The following is an 18273-nucleotide window of genomic DNA, read 5'->3' on the forward strand; positions in this document are numbered from 1 at the left end:
TGTATGGTAAACCACATTTATTTACTGTAAACTTGTTGTGAACCACTGAACAGAAACTGTCCTGCTGTGTGTTTAGCTGTTAGCTCTATTAGCTGTGAGCTATAAGATCCGTATCTGTTAGCTCCCTTACACTCTGGCTACACTGAACACGTATCGTATGCAGACTGTTTGTGGAGATGATGTGCAGAGGGATTTTTTAACTGGCTACACCTGCAGCACACACATAGCAGAGGAACAACAAGATGGTGAGTTTTGGTTTTTGGGTTTTGTGTCTTTAGTTTTGTGTCATTTCCTGAATATAAGTAGTATAATTTAACAAAGTATTGACACTGAATGATCCATTTCTGTTTAAAAAGACCGCACATGGCTCATGTAAAAACATGTAAATAGAGGACTGCTGTCCTTGAGCAAAACACTGAACCGCCTCCTCGATAAAAGCCTGAACTGGCATGAAAGTCATCAGTTTGTGTGACTGCAGCGAGCGTGAGAGATAAGTGTTGGTCCACTGACTCCTCACCAGTGTGTTTCTACGTCTTTGTTCACTGTCGAGTCCACAAACTGCTCTGCTGTCAGGTCTGAGCTGTCACTCCTCATCACTGATGGTGTTTTCCTTCCACCGACAAGTCACCTTTACTTCTGCTCGGCTCGCCACGGTGGCTTTGCATTCAAGCGGCTACAATTTCCATTTCAAAGGTGATGATTTAGAGTTAGATGTGTGCAGACATAAAAGAGAATTAGCCGCAGCAAATAAGTCTGAACTTTAATTTGTGTGTTCTTTTTTCAAAGACTTGACTCTTGACAGAGCATACTGATGAGATTTGGAAGTTTATGAAAAGCCGCTGAGATGCACGGCAGCTCGTGTCCCGAGGGGAATCGAAGCGCACTAATAGTGTGTTATATTTCCAGGAAGTTTCTCTGAAGTCATCACAAAAACCAGGCGAGGGACTTCTCAGATGACCACGTTAAGATATTCCTTTTGAAGCCATATGTGCTCACAATGAATCAGGCAGGGACCCATTCTTGCATGTGCAAGCCGAGAACCAAAACCCAGGAGGTAGAACCTCGGGAAAGACTGAATGCTGCTTTTGAAGTTTTCCGAGAATCAAAATGATTGAATATTCCGCCTGAGTGCACATGGATGTCACACAAATGAGAAGAGCCCACAAGGGGAAGCATCACGCTGCATTTCAAGTCTATAGAAAGACATTTTTTTGGTTATCTGTTTAGAGAATTATTCATGTCTCTCAAAGAATACAACAATTCATTATTCTCTTTCAACCTGCCCGTTTAATATGGTACAGTAGACCTTGTATTGTAGCGCCGAGATGAATCTTCCTCTCCCTCGACAATTCTTAAAAAGTACGTCAATAAATCTTGAAGACGGCTTTTCATTAGGATTCCAGCAGAAGTCTCGCTGGTTCCCAAAGCTTGCATTTTGAGGGAAAAGGGCAACATGTGGCTCACGTGCTGCTTTCAGAGCCAGCCGTCGTCACAACTCAACTTAAAAGGGCATTGATGAGCTGATTACACTGGAAAAGCAGGGAATAACAAACCCAGACGTCATCATAATCCGATGTGGAACTTTTAAATGTGGGTGGGGTGGGAGTTCAGCGCCGCGTCTGATATTCAATCAGACATTTAGCTCACGTAAACACATGAAACGATCTGCCACGCAGAGATAAAGGAGTAGCATTCCCGATACGCTCCAACGTGTGATCATGTACAAGATTTGGCAAGAGAGCAGCAGCAGGGTTTGGACGATTAACTCGACATCAACTCTGACTCTCAGGTTGGCAGAGAATATGAAAAGGCCCGGACACAGCTAGTATTTCACAGTGAAGAAGGGCACGTTGTCTGAAATGTCAGCGTTGCCACAATAGAATGAGTTTACATCAAATTGATTTTATTTGCTAAGATTCAGGGTGTCAGCAGGTGCTGTGTGATGCTGACAGTGTTGACCCAGATACACAGCAGTGTGGGATCTGTGTTGGCAGTAAACACAGAAAAGGACAAACAGATTAGACACAAAATGTTCACCAGATATCAGATATTTCCAAAAATATGACCTGTGTTGATAACATGACGGCTGACACAAAGTAGGAAATAAAATATTGACATTTAAGATGATATCAGTTCACACAGTTAAAGTCGAGAACATCCGGCAGTGTTTGTGAATCTGAGCTAGAAACATTTTGGATTGAAAAGCTCAGCTCATCGATGGCGGCATTCCCCAGGGAGAACTCCCACAGATTAAATCAGCCGCTCGCAGATTTGTATCATTCCAATAGTAAATTAGTGTCAAACAACAACATTACACTAACGGCTCCTGAAAATTAGGAAGAGATTTAATCTCTCCACAGCAGCAATACTCCAAGAGCAAAATAAATTACCTGCCAGCTCAGGGGAGAACACAACAAATATTTACACTGAATGAAAATAATCATTTTCTTGTTCGTTTGCTTGTAACTAAATTTCTGTGTGTGGGTTTTATAATCTTTTCAAACCAAAAATGAGGAGGGCTTCGTGTCTCATGTGAATAGAACAAATGCTGACAAACATGTCACCTCTGTGCTGGTTTGTCCTTGGACCAGTTTTAAATGAATGCTGCTGAGAGACAACACATACTGATGCAAATTAACCACCAGTGACAGCAAAATCTAACAAGTAGAAATGATCGCATGTTTTATCCTCTTAACTCCTACACTGTGTCTAAAAGCAAGACACTGACCTCCTTCCTCCTTGTAGTACAATATAATTCTGAACTGGGATGAATGTCAAGAGCAAAACTAAGGACCTCCTTCAAATGAATGAAAAAAACATTCCTGAGTATGTTTCATCATTCTGAGCTGTTGACGTTTGTAACCATCAGATAACGAGGAGAGCTTTATGTCTCATGACCAGAACAATGACACACATCTTTTTCTTACAGGTTTGTCCTTGGACCAGTTTTAAATGAAAGCTGAGAGCCAACACATACTGATTCAAATAAACTGCCATTAACAGCAAAACACAATGAGTTGAACATTGTGGAGAGTTTTGTGCTTCACCACTAGCTTCTTATCCCCCAGCTCTACTGACTCAGAGTCTTTTCATGACGTTACCTTCATTATTAAGTCGAGTAAAAGTATGCATCGACTTTTAAATCACTTCAGAAAAACATTTACTTTAATTTATATCAGTGTAGTTCATCTCCATGTAATATAAATATTAAGTATTTCAGTGGTGAAAGGAGCAGTGAGAAATAAATTATATATTCTTTTTATTTATTCATTGTTATTGGATTATTATTACTGATGCAATGCGGTGTAAGCAGCATTTTAATGTTTTAGCTTTACACAAAATTTGGCACCATTAAAAGTATCCCGGATTAGCTATTAGCATCCAAGTGATGTACAACAGCTATCACAGGATTATGACACTGAAGAAAACTTAAAAATGTGACGATTCTCAGACAACTACTGTTGTTTTTTTAATTTCTAGATTTATTTATTTATTTATTTATTTTTCTAAATTAGATAAAAGACTTTATCTCTATCATAATCAAAGATAAAGATACCATCTGGAGGCGTAAAGGCTGGGACATGTGGATACAGACGGAGCCCTCTGTCTGTACTTTGAGATCATTTTGTCTGTATTTGTGCACGTTTTCTGAAAGCTTACAGATACAGACAAAACGGAGCAGAATCACCGGAGATCGTGGGGGGCAGTCTAGCCGGTAGTTAACGATGACGTTTGTCCACACATCACGATGAAATAAATGACCTCACACAGTCTATGACCATGTCAACCTCCTCCACCGTGTCCAACTCTTGACTCTGAGCTGCCCTCTTGTGGATGTATTGTTGAACATCCATGCCAACATAAAGCGTGTATTGAAGTATGTGGGCAGCCACGGTTACATAGTTTGAGATGGACATATCTATTTTTGTATGTAGAGGGGGCAAAAATGAGTCTTAATTCACACTGAATCTAAAAATATGTGGGTTGAGCCTGTCTTAAGATTTGAGAAGAATTTTAGAAGTTGGTCATAATCCCCTCCACCAAGGAGATTATGTTTTCACTTGTGTCCGTATGTTCTTTTGTTGGTTTGTTCAGCAGGATTACACAGAAACTACTGAACTTGGATGGAGGATGGGTACAATGAGTACAAAACTGGACGTGGTTCCAGTTTTGTTTGGGAGATCTTGAGCCTCATAGTAACTAGTAACTATAAATAGTAAGTAGCAGCAAGTAGCAGCAAAAGAAAACACTCAAGTTGAAGCACCTCAAAATGGTACTTGAGTAAATGTACTTTTATCCACCACTGTATCGGCTACACTAGCTACATGTTGTACACCTTGTATGTATGAGGGACAAGCTAAAATGGAAGAGAACAACATCCAGTAACAGGCTGAATATTTCAAACAAATGGATGCTGTTTATAAAAAACAGTGATTTAGGAAGTGCTAAGAAGAGTACATCTACCACAAAGGGTTAAAAATCAATCCTGTCATCTGTTCCTATTTTAACGCAGCTTGGAGAGAGAAATACCTGTAGCGTTCCCCAGTCGTTGGTGCTGTTGGTGGACACGATGAGGCCCTGCTCCTGGAAAGTCTTGAACCTCAGCGACAGTTTGAAACTGTGGTTGTCCTCGTCCATCCTGTGAAGGTACTTCAGGTAGGATTTACCATCGAACCTCACGGCCGACTCTGAGACACACAAACATGAAAACAAACACAGCAGCCTGATGAGTCACTCTGATTTGATGAAGTACTTAATGAATCAAAGTATTTAACAATAAGTGCATAAATGGCCTTGATCCAGATATAGTCTTTCATTTGGCACCAAACAGAGGAGCAAAGTGGTGATGCTGAAGCAGAGTAACATTGATCCTGTCAGGGCTAAAGTTTTTCAAGAAACACGATAAACTATGACTCAAAGAACTCAGACGTGAACAATGAGCTGGTTTTAAATAGATTCATTGATTGTATACATTCACATATACAACAATACTCACACAGACCCTTCTGCTCCTATACATTAATGGATATACATCATTCAGTCAATAAACACCTACACATAGACACCTGCTACAGCTAGAGCTCTGTTGATTGGATTCAGTTTAGTCAGAATTCATTATTTGAGTCAATTCTTTTTTTTTTAAACTTTGCTCATTCAAGCTTCTTATATCTGAATTGATGATTTTCTTTGTGTTGTTTGATAGTACACTGAATATTGCACTTCCGGTATTGTTTTTTTAACATTGGTTTTTTGCTTAGATGCCTGAAATAAGGTCTGTGGTTAACACGAGCTTAGGGGATTTCTTTGCTTTGTTCTTGCTTCAACATCAAATATGCTAGTAAACAACTCACGTAAATTATAAAGCTGAAAAATGAAGGTGCACATCTGCCTTTGTGCAACCAAAACAGGAAGAGGCATTGTTTTCCCCTGTCACTATCCCCAGGTAACGGACTGGACGCAACTGGAATAACTGTGGGAACTCTACACTGCAAAAGAAAAAGAAGCCCGCTGATGGAGGAGGCAAAGGAGATGAAGAGGGAGAGTGACAGAAACCGAAGTAAAACAAGAGTGAACAGACGGACATTCACTGGATAGAGAGCGCCCCGGTGTTGTGTCAAAGTCTGTTCCCCCGTGGACATGTGTTTCATCTTACCACCGGGACTTGAGATGCTTCAAAACCGACATTCTTTCTATGAGATCAGCAAGTAACATAACCTGCCTACTTATTAATACAACCGGCTGTTTTACTGCCTTTTCATAGCACTGAGATCAGGGTTTCTAGATCAAACTGGGATTTAAAGAGTTGTCTATTTCTGCTTTTAGTTACCGTATTAACAAAACTTTAACGGTTTTATTAATAATGTATTTGCACTGAAAACGAGTTGTAAAGGTTTTTTGTTGAGGAGAATCACAAGAGGAGGTGTCCTTGGGTAAAAAACTTTATACGGCATCTTTGGTGAACACGTGACAGGACTCAGTAATTCACATAACACACATCTGAAATTCTGGTTAACTGAGCTTTTCAAACACCAAACTCCTGCAGAATAATTCCTACCTAATCAACCGTTTTCACATTCAAACTCAAGGCCACAAAAAAGCCTTCATCAATCCGCAAGGCACCGCCGTTTTATCCACCTTCACTTTGCTCTAAATGGGACAGCGGGGTCTGCAGATGAAACGTGGTGTAAACTGAATGTAATGATAAATCTCAGAGAAAAAGACCATGTTTTTCTAAGGTTTCGTTTGATCTGTCTAACTGAAAAAACGCCAAAAGCAAAACAAAGTGATCTGACAGAAGTGAAAGCATCAACAACACTAAGAAGGAAGGGAGGACTGAATGAAGGACTGAATTCATGAATGGATTGATTATGATGATTCCAACAGCAAAGCTGAGGACATTAGAGGGAGAACAAAACTTGTTGTGCTTTCTAGCGGTTCTCAGATAAAACTTTAACGATGCCTTTAGGGCGGTTCAGTAACAACACGTCCCAAAAGTCTGCTGGTAAAAAAAACAACTTTTCTTTTCTGCTTAAACCCACTGACTCTTTATGTTGACCTTGTGGTCCACGCTGCTCTCTGAAGGAAATTGAAAAACACTAATTAGGTTGAGGAAGTTTGTTTGTGTCTCAAAGTAACCAGTTTGAAATCCAGACGGAAATGAGTCCAGTTATTCAGCTCATGTTTCAAGACTAAAAAACAGACTTTAACTAATAAACATTCAAATGAAAAATACAGAAAGTACAATTTCATAATCAAACTTTGAATGTTTATTTGTATAATAACTTGTCAAATGGGCTAACCTTTATAATGTGTGTTTGTCATTTCTTGATAGTGGTGATCACTTAGAGAATTTTCTCAGGCTGTTTATTATTTTGAAAATTAATTGAATACAAGTTTATACCGTAAAGTGTCAGAAAGCTGTTAAAAATGTCATTTGGTATTCCAGGGCTGTAATTGGCACCTTGTTTTTTCCGTCCACACCAACAATATTAAATTATAGTGATTTAAAAAAGAGAGGCAACAAATCATCATGTTTGAGAAGCTGGAGCCAGAAAATCTCTGGCATTCATTTGTAATAAATGATTATCAAAACTGAGGGTAATACGTTGTCTGTAGATCAACAAAGTGATGTATGTAGCAAAGATGAATTTCCATCGCATTGTGACAATAAAGCGATTCTATAAAGCAGAGCACAAACTGTAGTTTAACACCGTCTGTACCACTGCTTTCAGATACTTACGTTGTCTTGCCAGTTCTACGTCCTCACATGACATCACCTTATCGTCAAACTCCTCGTCTCAAGACCAAAGAGGTATCTCGATATAGTCAAAATATGGTGGCGATAACAGATTCAGAAGATGTTCCCAAGGGGAGAAGACTCTAAACAAGCAGATAATGAGTATATATCCTGGAGAGCCCCTAGCTGACTTTTTTTCCATCCTCACACCACTAATCCTTAGAGGAATGCCAACACAAAGCAGCAAGGACGATCTGAAGTGGCGCCGCTGCTGCTCAATGATAGAGATGTTCTGTCGGCTGTAATAGAAGCTAACTGAGGGCCCACATTCACAACCAACGTGTTCGGAGTGATTCATATGAAATCTTAGGGATTTACTGTGTTTTAACAGGTTAAAAGAAGAAGGCTCTTTGATCTCTGACAGCAGATATCTTCATCCAGTCTCCGTCCTCTTCTCAAGAATTTAATCTGAACCAAGAGATGGAAGAAGGTTCAAGGTTCATTTAATTGCCACTGTGCAAAGAAATGCAAGTTACAGTCCCTTTAGGCAACAGAAGAAAACAATTTTTTTATGGTGGAGTGTTGACGAGGAGTTCATGAGTCTCACATCCAGGAAAGAAGCTGCTCTGTAGTCTGGTGGTACGGCAGCAGATACTTCTGTATCTTTTGCCAGATGGCAGCAGGGTGAACAGACTGTGGCTGGGGTGGGTGTTGGGTTTAAGTTTCCTTTGGTCTCAGTGATATCAGTGAAGTGACATGTCTGCACAGATGCTCTGCAGATGGTTCCAATTAGAGTTTTTTCCATGTACAACAATAACAACTAACAGGAACGAAGGCAAAAAACTGGAGATTCACTTAGGTTCTACAAAAGAACTGAAAGCTGAACACACTGACTTTCAAACAACATCTTTCTGTCGGGTTTCCTGCACAGACCTGAGTTGAATACCGATATTTTGGGCTTGTGTCAGGTTAGCCGCAGTTGCGAGACATCAGTATCGCGGGCGTGGCTCGGATCAACTCTGCGCAGTAATACTGGTGAAGCAAATTGGCATGGTTTGACTGTGCGCCACCAAAAGTGCCAGTCAATGAGCCCCAAATGATGTTGTGGGCTGTTTTAATCACCAGCTGTAGAGCCTTCCTGTCCTGGGCCGTTTCCAGTCCAGATGCTTTTTATTCTATTCACAGTAACTTGGCACTGGAGTTTCAGTACAGCATGAATGAAAAACAACTGCCCTTCTCTCCTCCCTATTTCTGTTAATATTTTGTCCCCTGATTGCTTTTCTATCCTTTTTTAAAAAAATAATTAATATAGTGAGTTTATCTTTCTTTGAGCCTTTCAGTGGACCACCTGTCCTGTATTTGCCTTTCTTTTAAGTCTTTTATGTAGAAATAAATAATAAATAAAACCCTAAAAGATGAAAATGTAATTTTTTCTATTAGGACAGAAGAAAGAATGTAGGTGGATGTAAACCTGCCTCCACCTCAGGTTTTCTCATTACACCTTGTGTGTTTTTTCTGTTGCACATCATCATTGTGTGGATGAAAACAGAGTTGAGAGAGTTACTCAGCTGGAGTCCAGCTTTCTTATTCAGCGCTCGCTGTAGTTTTGAATCGGATCAATTCAGAGCAGCAGGAAGACGCTGCTGCAGCCTCGACACCTTCGTCTCTTTAGGAGAGGCGAAGGTGTCTGTGAGACTCAAAATCGTCGTTCCTGCTGATAAAGGCAGCTGCTGCTTCTTCTTCCCTGGTTCACACACGCTCAGATCAATGCCCACATGCACACACTCCCTCATTAATAGCTCTCCTAAGCACACACACACTTCACACAGACAGACGTACCGTTACAGGGACAGACGCTCTCCCAGGTGTGATGTGGGGTGATGTAACCAGCTCTGGCGGTAGTGAAATGGCTCAGCCTGTCTCCTGTCAGTTGGACGGCGTTCCTGCAGCCTCGCGGCGGACAGCCGGTGCCCAGACACCCATTGTGGCTTACCCTGAGGATGCTGAGGCCCAGAGAGTCCTCGATGTCCGATATAATCCCTACATGAAAGAGATTTTCTTTCAGACGGCACATTCAAAGAGACTCTTCATCTCACAGGATTACCTGACTCTCTACGTGTCCAAACTAATGGCTGCCTTTTTTTCAAAAAGTTGGCACTATTGAAGAAATACCTGATATTCATTGCTCACCATTTTGATATCTGTGGAACAAATTTCAATTATTTTCCATTTAATGCCAGTTAATGATGTGTTTTGGGTCTCAGTTAGCAAACTCAAATATCATCGTTTTAAATCTAGAACTTTTTGTGTCATTTCCAAATTCAAGAAGATGAATATGAAATATGTTAATCTAGATTTTTACCTTTTAAATTGCTTTATTAATTTAAAATGCATCACATATCATGTTTCCTCTTTATCATGTAGTGCTAAGCGAACAATTCACCCACAAATGAAGATTCAGTCTCTATCTACTTCTCCCTATGCTGATGGAAAGTCGGGTGAAGTTTCGTAGTCCACAAAAAATCATAAAATCATAACAGCTCATCCGGCGTAATCCACAAGCCCCAAGATCCCAAACTGATTTGAATAGTACTTATTTACAACCTTTTTAAAGTCAAAATCTTCTCTATAGCTGCTCAGCGTTAAGCTTCAGCACACACATAGTCTGAAGCTGGTGCACAAGCTCGACTGTGCGTCAAGGGTGAAAATAACTTTTAAATATTTATTAAAATCAACTGACGAGGTGAGGAGGTAATGACTGAAATTTCACGTTTGGGTGAACTGTTCCTTTAAGCGCCTTATCAGTATCTCTTATGGAGTAGACTTGGGTTATTTAAGGGACAACCAGTTTAAATGGCTCAGTACGTGTCGTGATTGTTCACCTGCGAGTCTGCTGGTTGGCAGAGACTGGACCAGTCCACTCTGAGGCCTCCATACCAGCAGAGCCTCCAGGATCTTGGTGTCAGGTAGCTGCTGCAGGCTGGCCAGGTGAAGCTCTTGTCTGGGTAAACTCAGCGCTTGTCCCAGGCTGCGCTGAAGGCCTCTCCAGTGGTCGCCCAGAAACTCCTCCGGTGACAACCCGAACAGCTGTAGCGTCAGGCCGGAGTCCAGCGCCCTCTGGTTGGCCTTCCACACGTGAACTTTGACCCCAGTCCAGACGCTGAACTTCCCATCAGTCACGCTGACGTTGAGGGAGTAGGATCCCTCCTCCAGGTTTTCATCCGCCCAGATTTTCCCATCAGTCGTGTCGACGGAGAATCTCCCCTCATCTGGATTTTCTGATACCAGCTTGTAGGTCAGGACGTCCTGCAGGTCCTGGTCGGAGGCGTGAAGCCTGCCGATGACCCGGTTGGCAAACAGCCCGCCGGAGGTGGTAATGAAGACCTCCAAAGGCACTACAGAGGGAGGATACTTGCTCTGCTCAGTGACATTGATGTTGACCACACAGATGGAGGAGAGGGGAGGGTGGCCGCTGTCTGTCACCTGCAGAATAACAGAATAATTTCATATGTAGGAACATATTTGCTATCGAGTTAAGAATCAGATGAGAAGATTGATACCACTCTCATGTCTCTATGGTGAATATGATGCTGAAGCCAGCAGCAGCTTAGCTTAGCTTAGCTTTAAGACATACATAATCAAATTAAGGGGATACAACTTGTAAATTAGTGAGCTTTAGGGATGCTGGTAGACAGAATATGTTTACGTTAAGACAGAGCCGTGTTTGTGGCTTCTGGCCATTTTCAGTCTTTGTGCTAAGCTCACGGTCTGCTGGTTTGAGCTTCATATTTATATCAAAATATTTCTACCTTTTAAACATTTTTCTTTTTAGCTGTAAAATATGTAGCTCTAATCTTCGTAGGTGGTATATCATTCTTTGATTGAGCTACTCAAAACCCACAGACATGAAGCTGTGTACGGCTCATAAACAAAAAAAATGAGATCAACAAGACATATTTGATAAGATGGAGTTTGTTTGATTTCTTTGATCACTGAATTGCGAGTTGCTTATGAAAAATGTATATTCTTAATGAACAGTTGGTGTCCCATGATACTCTAAATGCAGTGGTTGTGGATTTTTCCCACAGACCAGAGGAGGCTAAAAACATTTTTTTTTTACGTAGCATGTAAATGGTCAGAATAAAAAATGCAGTTATTAGGACTAAAATATTATCTATCAGCTATTTTAGAGCCCACATAAAACCCCTTAACACCAGCCTACAGAAAACATGCAACGCAATCCAGTAATATGCATATTCAGCTGTATTAAAAAATGCTCTCAGTCGATAATCTTGAACTGCCTTGAAAGCTTTGAACTCATAATAACCTTTTATTTCTGGTAGAAAGACTTCACAGAGTAAACTTTATTAAACTCTGCTTATAGATAAATTCTGAGAGTGGATTTTAATAATAGGTCTTGATTTTCATGATAAAATACAACATGCAACAGGTGTATTAAAGCTATTATTAATCTTTTTTTTTTTTAGTTCTTTGTGAACCTAAAGCACCACATGACTCACAGGTCACTCCTGAACCGCAGCAGACAACAAAATCACTCTGTTACCACTTCCTCCTCTGTTCAGTGTGATCACCACCTCTCCTGACAGCTCTGTCAGCAACACAGTCAGCGAGGCCACGAGGGACACTGCACTGCATCAGCATTTCATCACTGAATACACCAACTACAATAAACACTTTGCAGTTCCTCACATAGTGGGTCAGATTCTCATTTTGTGGTCATGAGACTCCAGCACATAGGTGAAGATGTGTATCTCAGGGGTGAAATATGAGATCTGACAGATACGACATTAGATTTTTTCTATCCTCCCACTGGGTGAAAACACAAAGCAAAGACGAGCAAGCAAGCAAGCAAGCAAGGCGACATTCAGGAGCTGAACACACCCTATAATCACACACTGTATCGTTACCTGAATCTTGAGCTGGTGATGGGGTTTGACCTTCTTTTTGAGTGGAGCAGAGAGCGACAGCAGACCGCCCTGGTCGACATGGAAACGGCGGTCCTCGTTGCCGCTGACGATGTGGAAGGAGAAAGGCGGGCCGTTCCTGGGCGTGTCTTTGTCCAACACCACGAGCTGAAGGATGGTGCTGCCGACCGGCTCGCCCTCCTGCAGGAGTCAAAGTTAAAAATTCACCTTCTTCATCAGCTTTAATTATTATTTTATTTCATTTCCAGTGTGATGCAGCAGTCCTTCAATAAATAACTCCTTCATGAGGATTATGGTGTTCAGTTTTGGTTTTAAAACCATTTGAACTAGATGTCTACTAGAAATGGTCCACCAGTGCCTATATACACTGACAAAATACTCATAACTACAAAATTCACTGCTCCAAACCACTAACTGTCACAACATTTTGTGCCGTACGTAATGTAACTATGTACGAATAATGAGGTGGAAGACAGAAGACTTAGTTTAAAGTGACCATATTTGGGCGAAAGGATGGAGCTAGGGAGCTATGCTGATTGGATCTGACAGAGAACCCGAGGACACTCAATGGAAGCAACTTGTCAATCACAAGGTAGCCACGCCCTAAACTATACCCTGCTTTATTATCTATTTTACACTAATTAATGAGAGAGTCTAATTTACTAATTGAACATTGTGTTGTATTGAAGAAGACTTGAAACTAGAGATTAAGACCATAAACTCATTAGGAAAACCTGTAATAAATCAAGCTAGAAGGAGGGTCATTTTCTCATAAGCTTACATGAAATCAGACTTTTTGAAACTAGTAAAGTTGCACCCTACTGCTATGTCAGAAGGAATGCATGTTTGAGGCACCTTTTGTGTTGGTTTCACTTTTCAAACCCCAAAGCTCTGTCAATAATTTATAAAGTCAGTGCTCTAACAGTTTTGGAGAGTTGTTGATTCAACTTTATGTTCATTTTGGAGCCTGTAGTTTGTGGTTCTGTTTCATTGTGTTATACTGAATATTTAATCAGTAAAAAATGTGTTAGAATGAAAACAAACAAATATTAGAAAGACTGAAATTATGTTTTTTTAAAGACATTACTGTATATTAGACGGCATTGGTTTTGAGGGAGCTGATTATGGCCTTATAGTTTTAGTAATAAGAATACCTAATGAACCAGGAACTGATTTCTATTCCATTTTATTAACTTAGATCAACTTCCAGGCCGCTGCTGATAAAATAAACATGTTTTATTTTTATTCTTTATATTTGACTTTTCATATCATGGCTCATTAATGCATTAAGACACATATTAATAGTACTGTACCATCAAGGAAACTTTTATAAATGCTGCTAAATCCCTGCTTTTGGCTTCACTATCCCAGACAGTAACCGCCAAAAAATAATGAAGTCCTAAACTTGTTCACCATGACTGATCATCTCTCCAAAGCCATCTTAAAAGTCTCTGTATGCTGATCTTCAAAGCGTAGTGAAATTAATAGAACACCTCCCTGGAAGGTGGTTATCAATCTAAAAACTTGCTTTGGGAGGAGAGCAGCAATGAAATACAAACAATTTGGAGTTAATGGGCTAAAACGCCTCCGATGTGGTCTTTCAAATTTCAATTAGAGCATGCATCACAAAACACACAGCACTGTTTAGGCAAAGTACGGCTTCATCAGAGTGTGAGGAGAGTACTGGAAGTTTTTTGGCCGGTCATTCGTCAACAGTGTGTCAGAGTTAGGAGTTTTGAGCAAGGCTTTCCAGGTTTTTCTAGAGTGGAACTGAAGTGACAACCCACACTATCACTGTGATACAAAGAGTTCCCAGTGAGGAACAATTTGGTCTTTTGCAGCTATAAAGCTTTGCAGACCAAGAGCAGCGGCTCAGTGGGTGACCACACAGGGATAATACATGTCCAATCAAGAGAAATAGTGGATTGTTAGGAGACAGTGTAACGAGATTTCACTGAGATACATTTGTCCACTGCTGTGTCCAACTTTCTTTGTGTCTGATATGTTTCCACCCCTTTCATCTATTTTGTTCGAAGGAAAGCCACTTCACACAAGCAGAGAACAACAAATGGAGGGTGTTGTAGTGAGTTAAGCAATGTAACACACTCTGTCCATCAACATCTAGACCTTGTAAAGACTTAAAGAGGACATATTATGCTTTTTGGGTTTTCGTCTTTCCTTTATTGTGTTATGAAGCATTTTTGTGCATGTAAAAGGTCTGCAAAGTGAAAAAGCCACATCAAAGGGAGTTAGTCTCTCTCTCTCTATATATATATACATATATATATATATATATATATATATATATATATAAATACACTCCAGTCAGTCAGCAGACATATAATTGCCACTGCTGAAGTGGTGTTATTTTAGATCACACTACCTTGCTTGGCATGACCCGCCCTACTCTGCCTCTGATTGCAACTCTCACCAAAGATTGTCTCAGATGTCTCACTCCGTAGCTACTACAGAGCGTTAAAGACACATTGTGAAAAGGGATGCTGCAGCAATGCACCATATGAGAAAAATGATGTGTTTTTTGAAAATCAAAGTACGTAAACCTATCCTACTAGGACCCCCAAATAAAAGTATGAACCTGAAAATTAGCATAACATGACCTTTTTAACTTAAAAAACCCCCACTAAATCTACATTAAACCAACCAACCATCACTAGTTCACAGGTAAAAACGGGGGAGTCACAGAAGCCTGTGACAGAAGCAGCACAACAGAGCTTACATCTTCTTCATGGTATTCATGCTTCTGTCATGCTGAGTGAAGATTTACTTCAGTCAGCACTTCCAGTAAATCAACACAGACGCACTGTGTCATAGCGACTCTGCACCTTTGAGGACATTCTGCAAAGATACAGAATCACCTGTCCATCTGCTGCTTTAAGTAAAATATTCAAACTCCACTGCAGCCGAACAGCGTCGGCATTCACTTCAACAGATGTGCCCGTCATAAAAATGCCAAATATTATATGTAGATATAATATAGACAAAGGCCTGTGATGGCTATAGCAGAGAGGACTCCGCCGCTGCTGACCTGCAACACCTGTCTGAGAAAATATGACAACTCCTTTCCTCAGTTTGAGCAACATCCATCTGCTTAATGCAGTCAGGACTTCCTTCACGAGGCCGAGCTGGCTGCCGAGACATTAACAGATGGGGATGACATCACAGAGTTTGTATTCATCATCACGCAGCGCAGACGTTTTGGCTCATGAAGCAGCTATTCTGTGACTGGGTGGAAGTTTGTGAGCTGGCAGCGCTGCAGCAGAGTGATGGAGAGCTGGCTGAGACAACTTTAACTGTCAGTGAGCAGCAGCCACTGAGACGGCGCTGCCAGAGGCATGAACACACACAGAGAAACACATGTACTCACAGGCATGTGGGCAAGTATGTCGCACTGAAGCATGCAGCAATACGAGCCTACACACACAGAGAAAAGTGGAGGTAAATTGCCTGTTAAGAGTTTTTCCACTCCAGCAAGCTCGTCTGTAATTAGAGGTTGGAGGTGAAAGGGTGGCACCGCTGTCCTGCAAGCAACACACACTACGACTGCTACAAAATCGTGACAGCTGATCTTCTTTGATCCACCTAAAAACCTCGCTCTGGTTTTGGCTCTCTGAAGAGTTTCACTCCTGAACTCTCAGCGCAGTTTTAATGAGCGCTGCAGTTATGACGGAGCAGGTCAGCATATTTTCACTGGAGTGCGTTTGAGAGTAGGAAAGAGAGAGTTATAATGATAGACTGATTGATAGAGGATGACTGATCTTCAGTGATTTCTCTTTAATTACCTTCAGTCATTAGTTCATCTGTCTTCATTAGCAGCTTGTTAGGCAGTCTGGAGCAGAGCAGGTAGACGTTTACAGCGCTGCTCGAGGAATATGAGGCTCTACTGATGGAAATACTTTAAAACTTACAAGCTTTTTAAGTTAACTAACTCTTCATGAACAGATGAGGAGTTGCATGTTCTGCTTATTCATGTAAAAGTGAGTCCCTGTGCTCATATTTTCCATCGAGTTGTCAAATTTCACACATAAATGCGACTGCTGCTCCCCCCCCAAGTGAATATCTGCAGGAGCTGATGAGCAGGCGATGCTTTCGGAGAGTTCTGGGTGGATTTTTATATTTCTTTCTTTTTTTTTTACACATTGCTTGTTGACTTTTTGTCGACACAGTGGTCTGTGTTAAGTCTGTGTTTTCTTCTATTGCAGGCAGCGTGGTGCCAACATGTTTTTAACGGCTTCAGCCTGCGAATGTGGTCGGTTTCTGAACACAAACTAAAGCTGAAGAGTCTCTCAGACTTGCCTACAGTGTCTCGTAGGTGTCACAAATAAAAAAAAGAACCCTCCTTAGTATGGAGAGCACATATTTCTACAATTTTACTTGCCAGGGAGGAAAGATACATGTTGATATTTTTTAAATCTGAGTTTTTGTGGGCTGTAGCACTGTGCTGAGCACATCCTGCCAAGAGATACTCAACTGTGTGCATCAATTACTCAGTCTTTAGACCTGAACCTGTATTTCACCTGCTTGTTTCTGCTGCTTTGCCATTATGATTCCACTTTTCTCTCCACTATTCTGTTGACAATTGATGCCTGTAACAGCACACTAGATATTAGAGCTGCAACTAACTATTTATTTCAGAATCGATTCGATTATCGTGTACTAAAAGTGACGTCTTCAGATTGCTTATCTCTTCATTTACTGTCAAAAATGACATAGAAAAGCAGCAAATTCTCACATTTGAGATGCTGGAACCAGCAAATGTTTGAAACTTTTGCTTGAAAAATGACTTCAATTAATCGTCTAATCGTTGCTGCTCTACAGGAGATATCATGTAGGCAGAATCCTTGGAGCAATTGTGATGAAATTCCAAACCTGACAAGATGCCATCAGTATGTGGGATGATTATAAAAACAAAAGTGGAGGCGTTCTGACATTCATCATATGCCGCTGGCTACAAAGATTTGAGTTGTGAATCACGTCTAGCCCACAGAAAATGAACAGAGGTGTCGTTGTACCATGTTGAAATGCACCAAACAAAAGTTAGCTCACTTAAAATGTCACTGACAACTAAAGAGCTTACTTCAGCTTGTTTCACTAGCAGAGCATGTGAACATATGGCCAAAAGGTAGAAAACATACAACAACCAGGATGCACTGCACCGAACCAAAAAAACACTCCTGGGAGTAAAGAACTTTAATCTATAAAGTACTTCACTTTAATCTATGAAGTACTTGGCCTTGGCTCGTCCATTTCAAATTCTGAAAATATTTGAGGTAAGAGAGAGGCTATGCAGGACAGAATCTTAATTAATAGTAGATCATTGCAGGTGTGTTCACAGGAAGTCTGCGAGACTTGAGGGCTGTCCAAACTCACACTTCATCCAGTCCATTTGGCTGCAGACTCCAACGGACTTCACTGATTTACTGCACAATTCATTGCAATACGGACGTGACATTGTAGAACTTATTCTACATTTGTGTAAAACAATTAATTTAGTATAACGTTACCTGAATCGTTTAGCTTAGAAATAATATTCAACTACATCATAACACAGAAACATTTAGAAGTATGGACTGTGGAGGTCATTAAAATGCATTTCATTATTCTAATCTTTAGGGCCGTCTGTCATTGACGTATATTTGCCTTGCAGTCTCACATACCCGCACACTTGATGTGATGACAGTGAACATGTCACGATACGTACGACTGAGCCAGAGGTTGGAAACTGGATTCAGCCAGTTTCTCTCGATCCAATTTCTACACTCTTAGTGTCTGTGAAGGCGAGCATACAAAAATGCAGAACTACAATCTGTAGTTTAAACAACAGCCCTACAGCCGACAAAAGTACGCCAGATGATGCGAAACAGAGAGGGAGCATGGAGGGAACTTTCTCATTGTTAAATTCATACACTACTTCCATCGGCAAAGTCTCCCTTTAAGCATAAGCCAATTTCAACCTTGAATCTACACATTTCACGTTGCAGATCCACCTTTCAGTATCTGATCCTGATGTGAATGTGTAAGTGGGGCTGTGAGTGTGAGCTGTTCTCAAACATGTCATGTGAGATGTTCTGG

At 40.8% G+C, this 18273-nt stretch overlaps 1 protein-coding gene across 1 annotated transcript in view; it reads right to left on the bottom strand.

The window, feature by feature from the left end:
- fat2 (FAT atypical cadherin 2) overlaps positions 1-18273 on the bottom strand; it is a 105983-nt gene that overhangs the window by 20484 nt on the left and 67226 nt on the right. The window contains exons 19-22 of the mRNA XM_073487361.1: positions 12166-12363; positions 10120-10720; positions 9077-9277; positions 4531-4688 (exon numbers count right to left, since the gene is read on the bottom strand). Of these exons, the coding sequence (XP_073343462.1) occupies positions 4531-4688; positions 9077-9277; positions 10120-10720; positions 12166-12363 (1158 nt within the window). The remainder of the gene's footprint in view (positions 1-4530; positions 4689-9076; positions 9278-10119; positions 10721-12165; positions 12364-18273) is intronic.

This window comes from Pagrus major, chromosome 18, assembly GCF_040436345.1.
Source record: "Pagrus major chromosome 18, Pma_NU_1.0".
Taxonomy (NCBI): domain Eukaryota; kingdom Metazoa; phylum Chordata; class Actinopteri; order Spariformes; family Sparidae; genus Pagrus; species Pagrus major.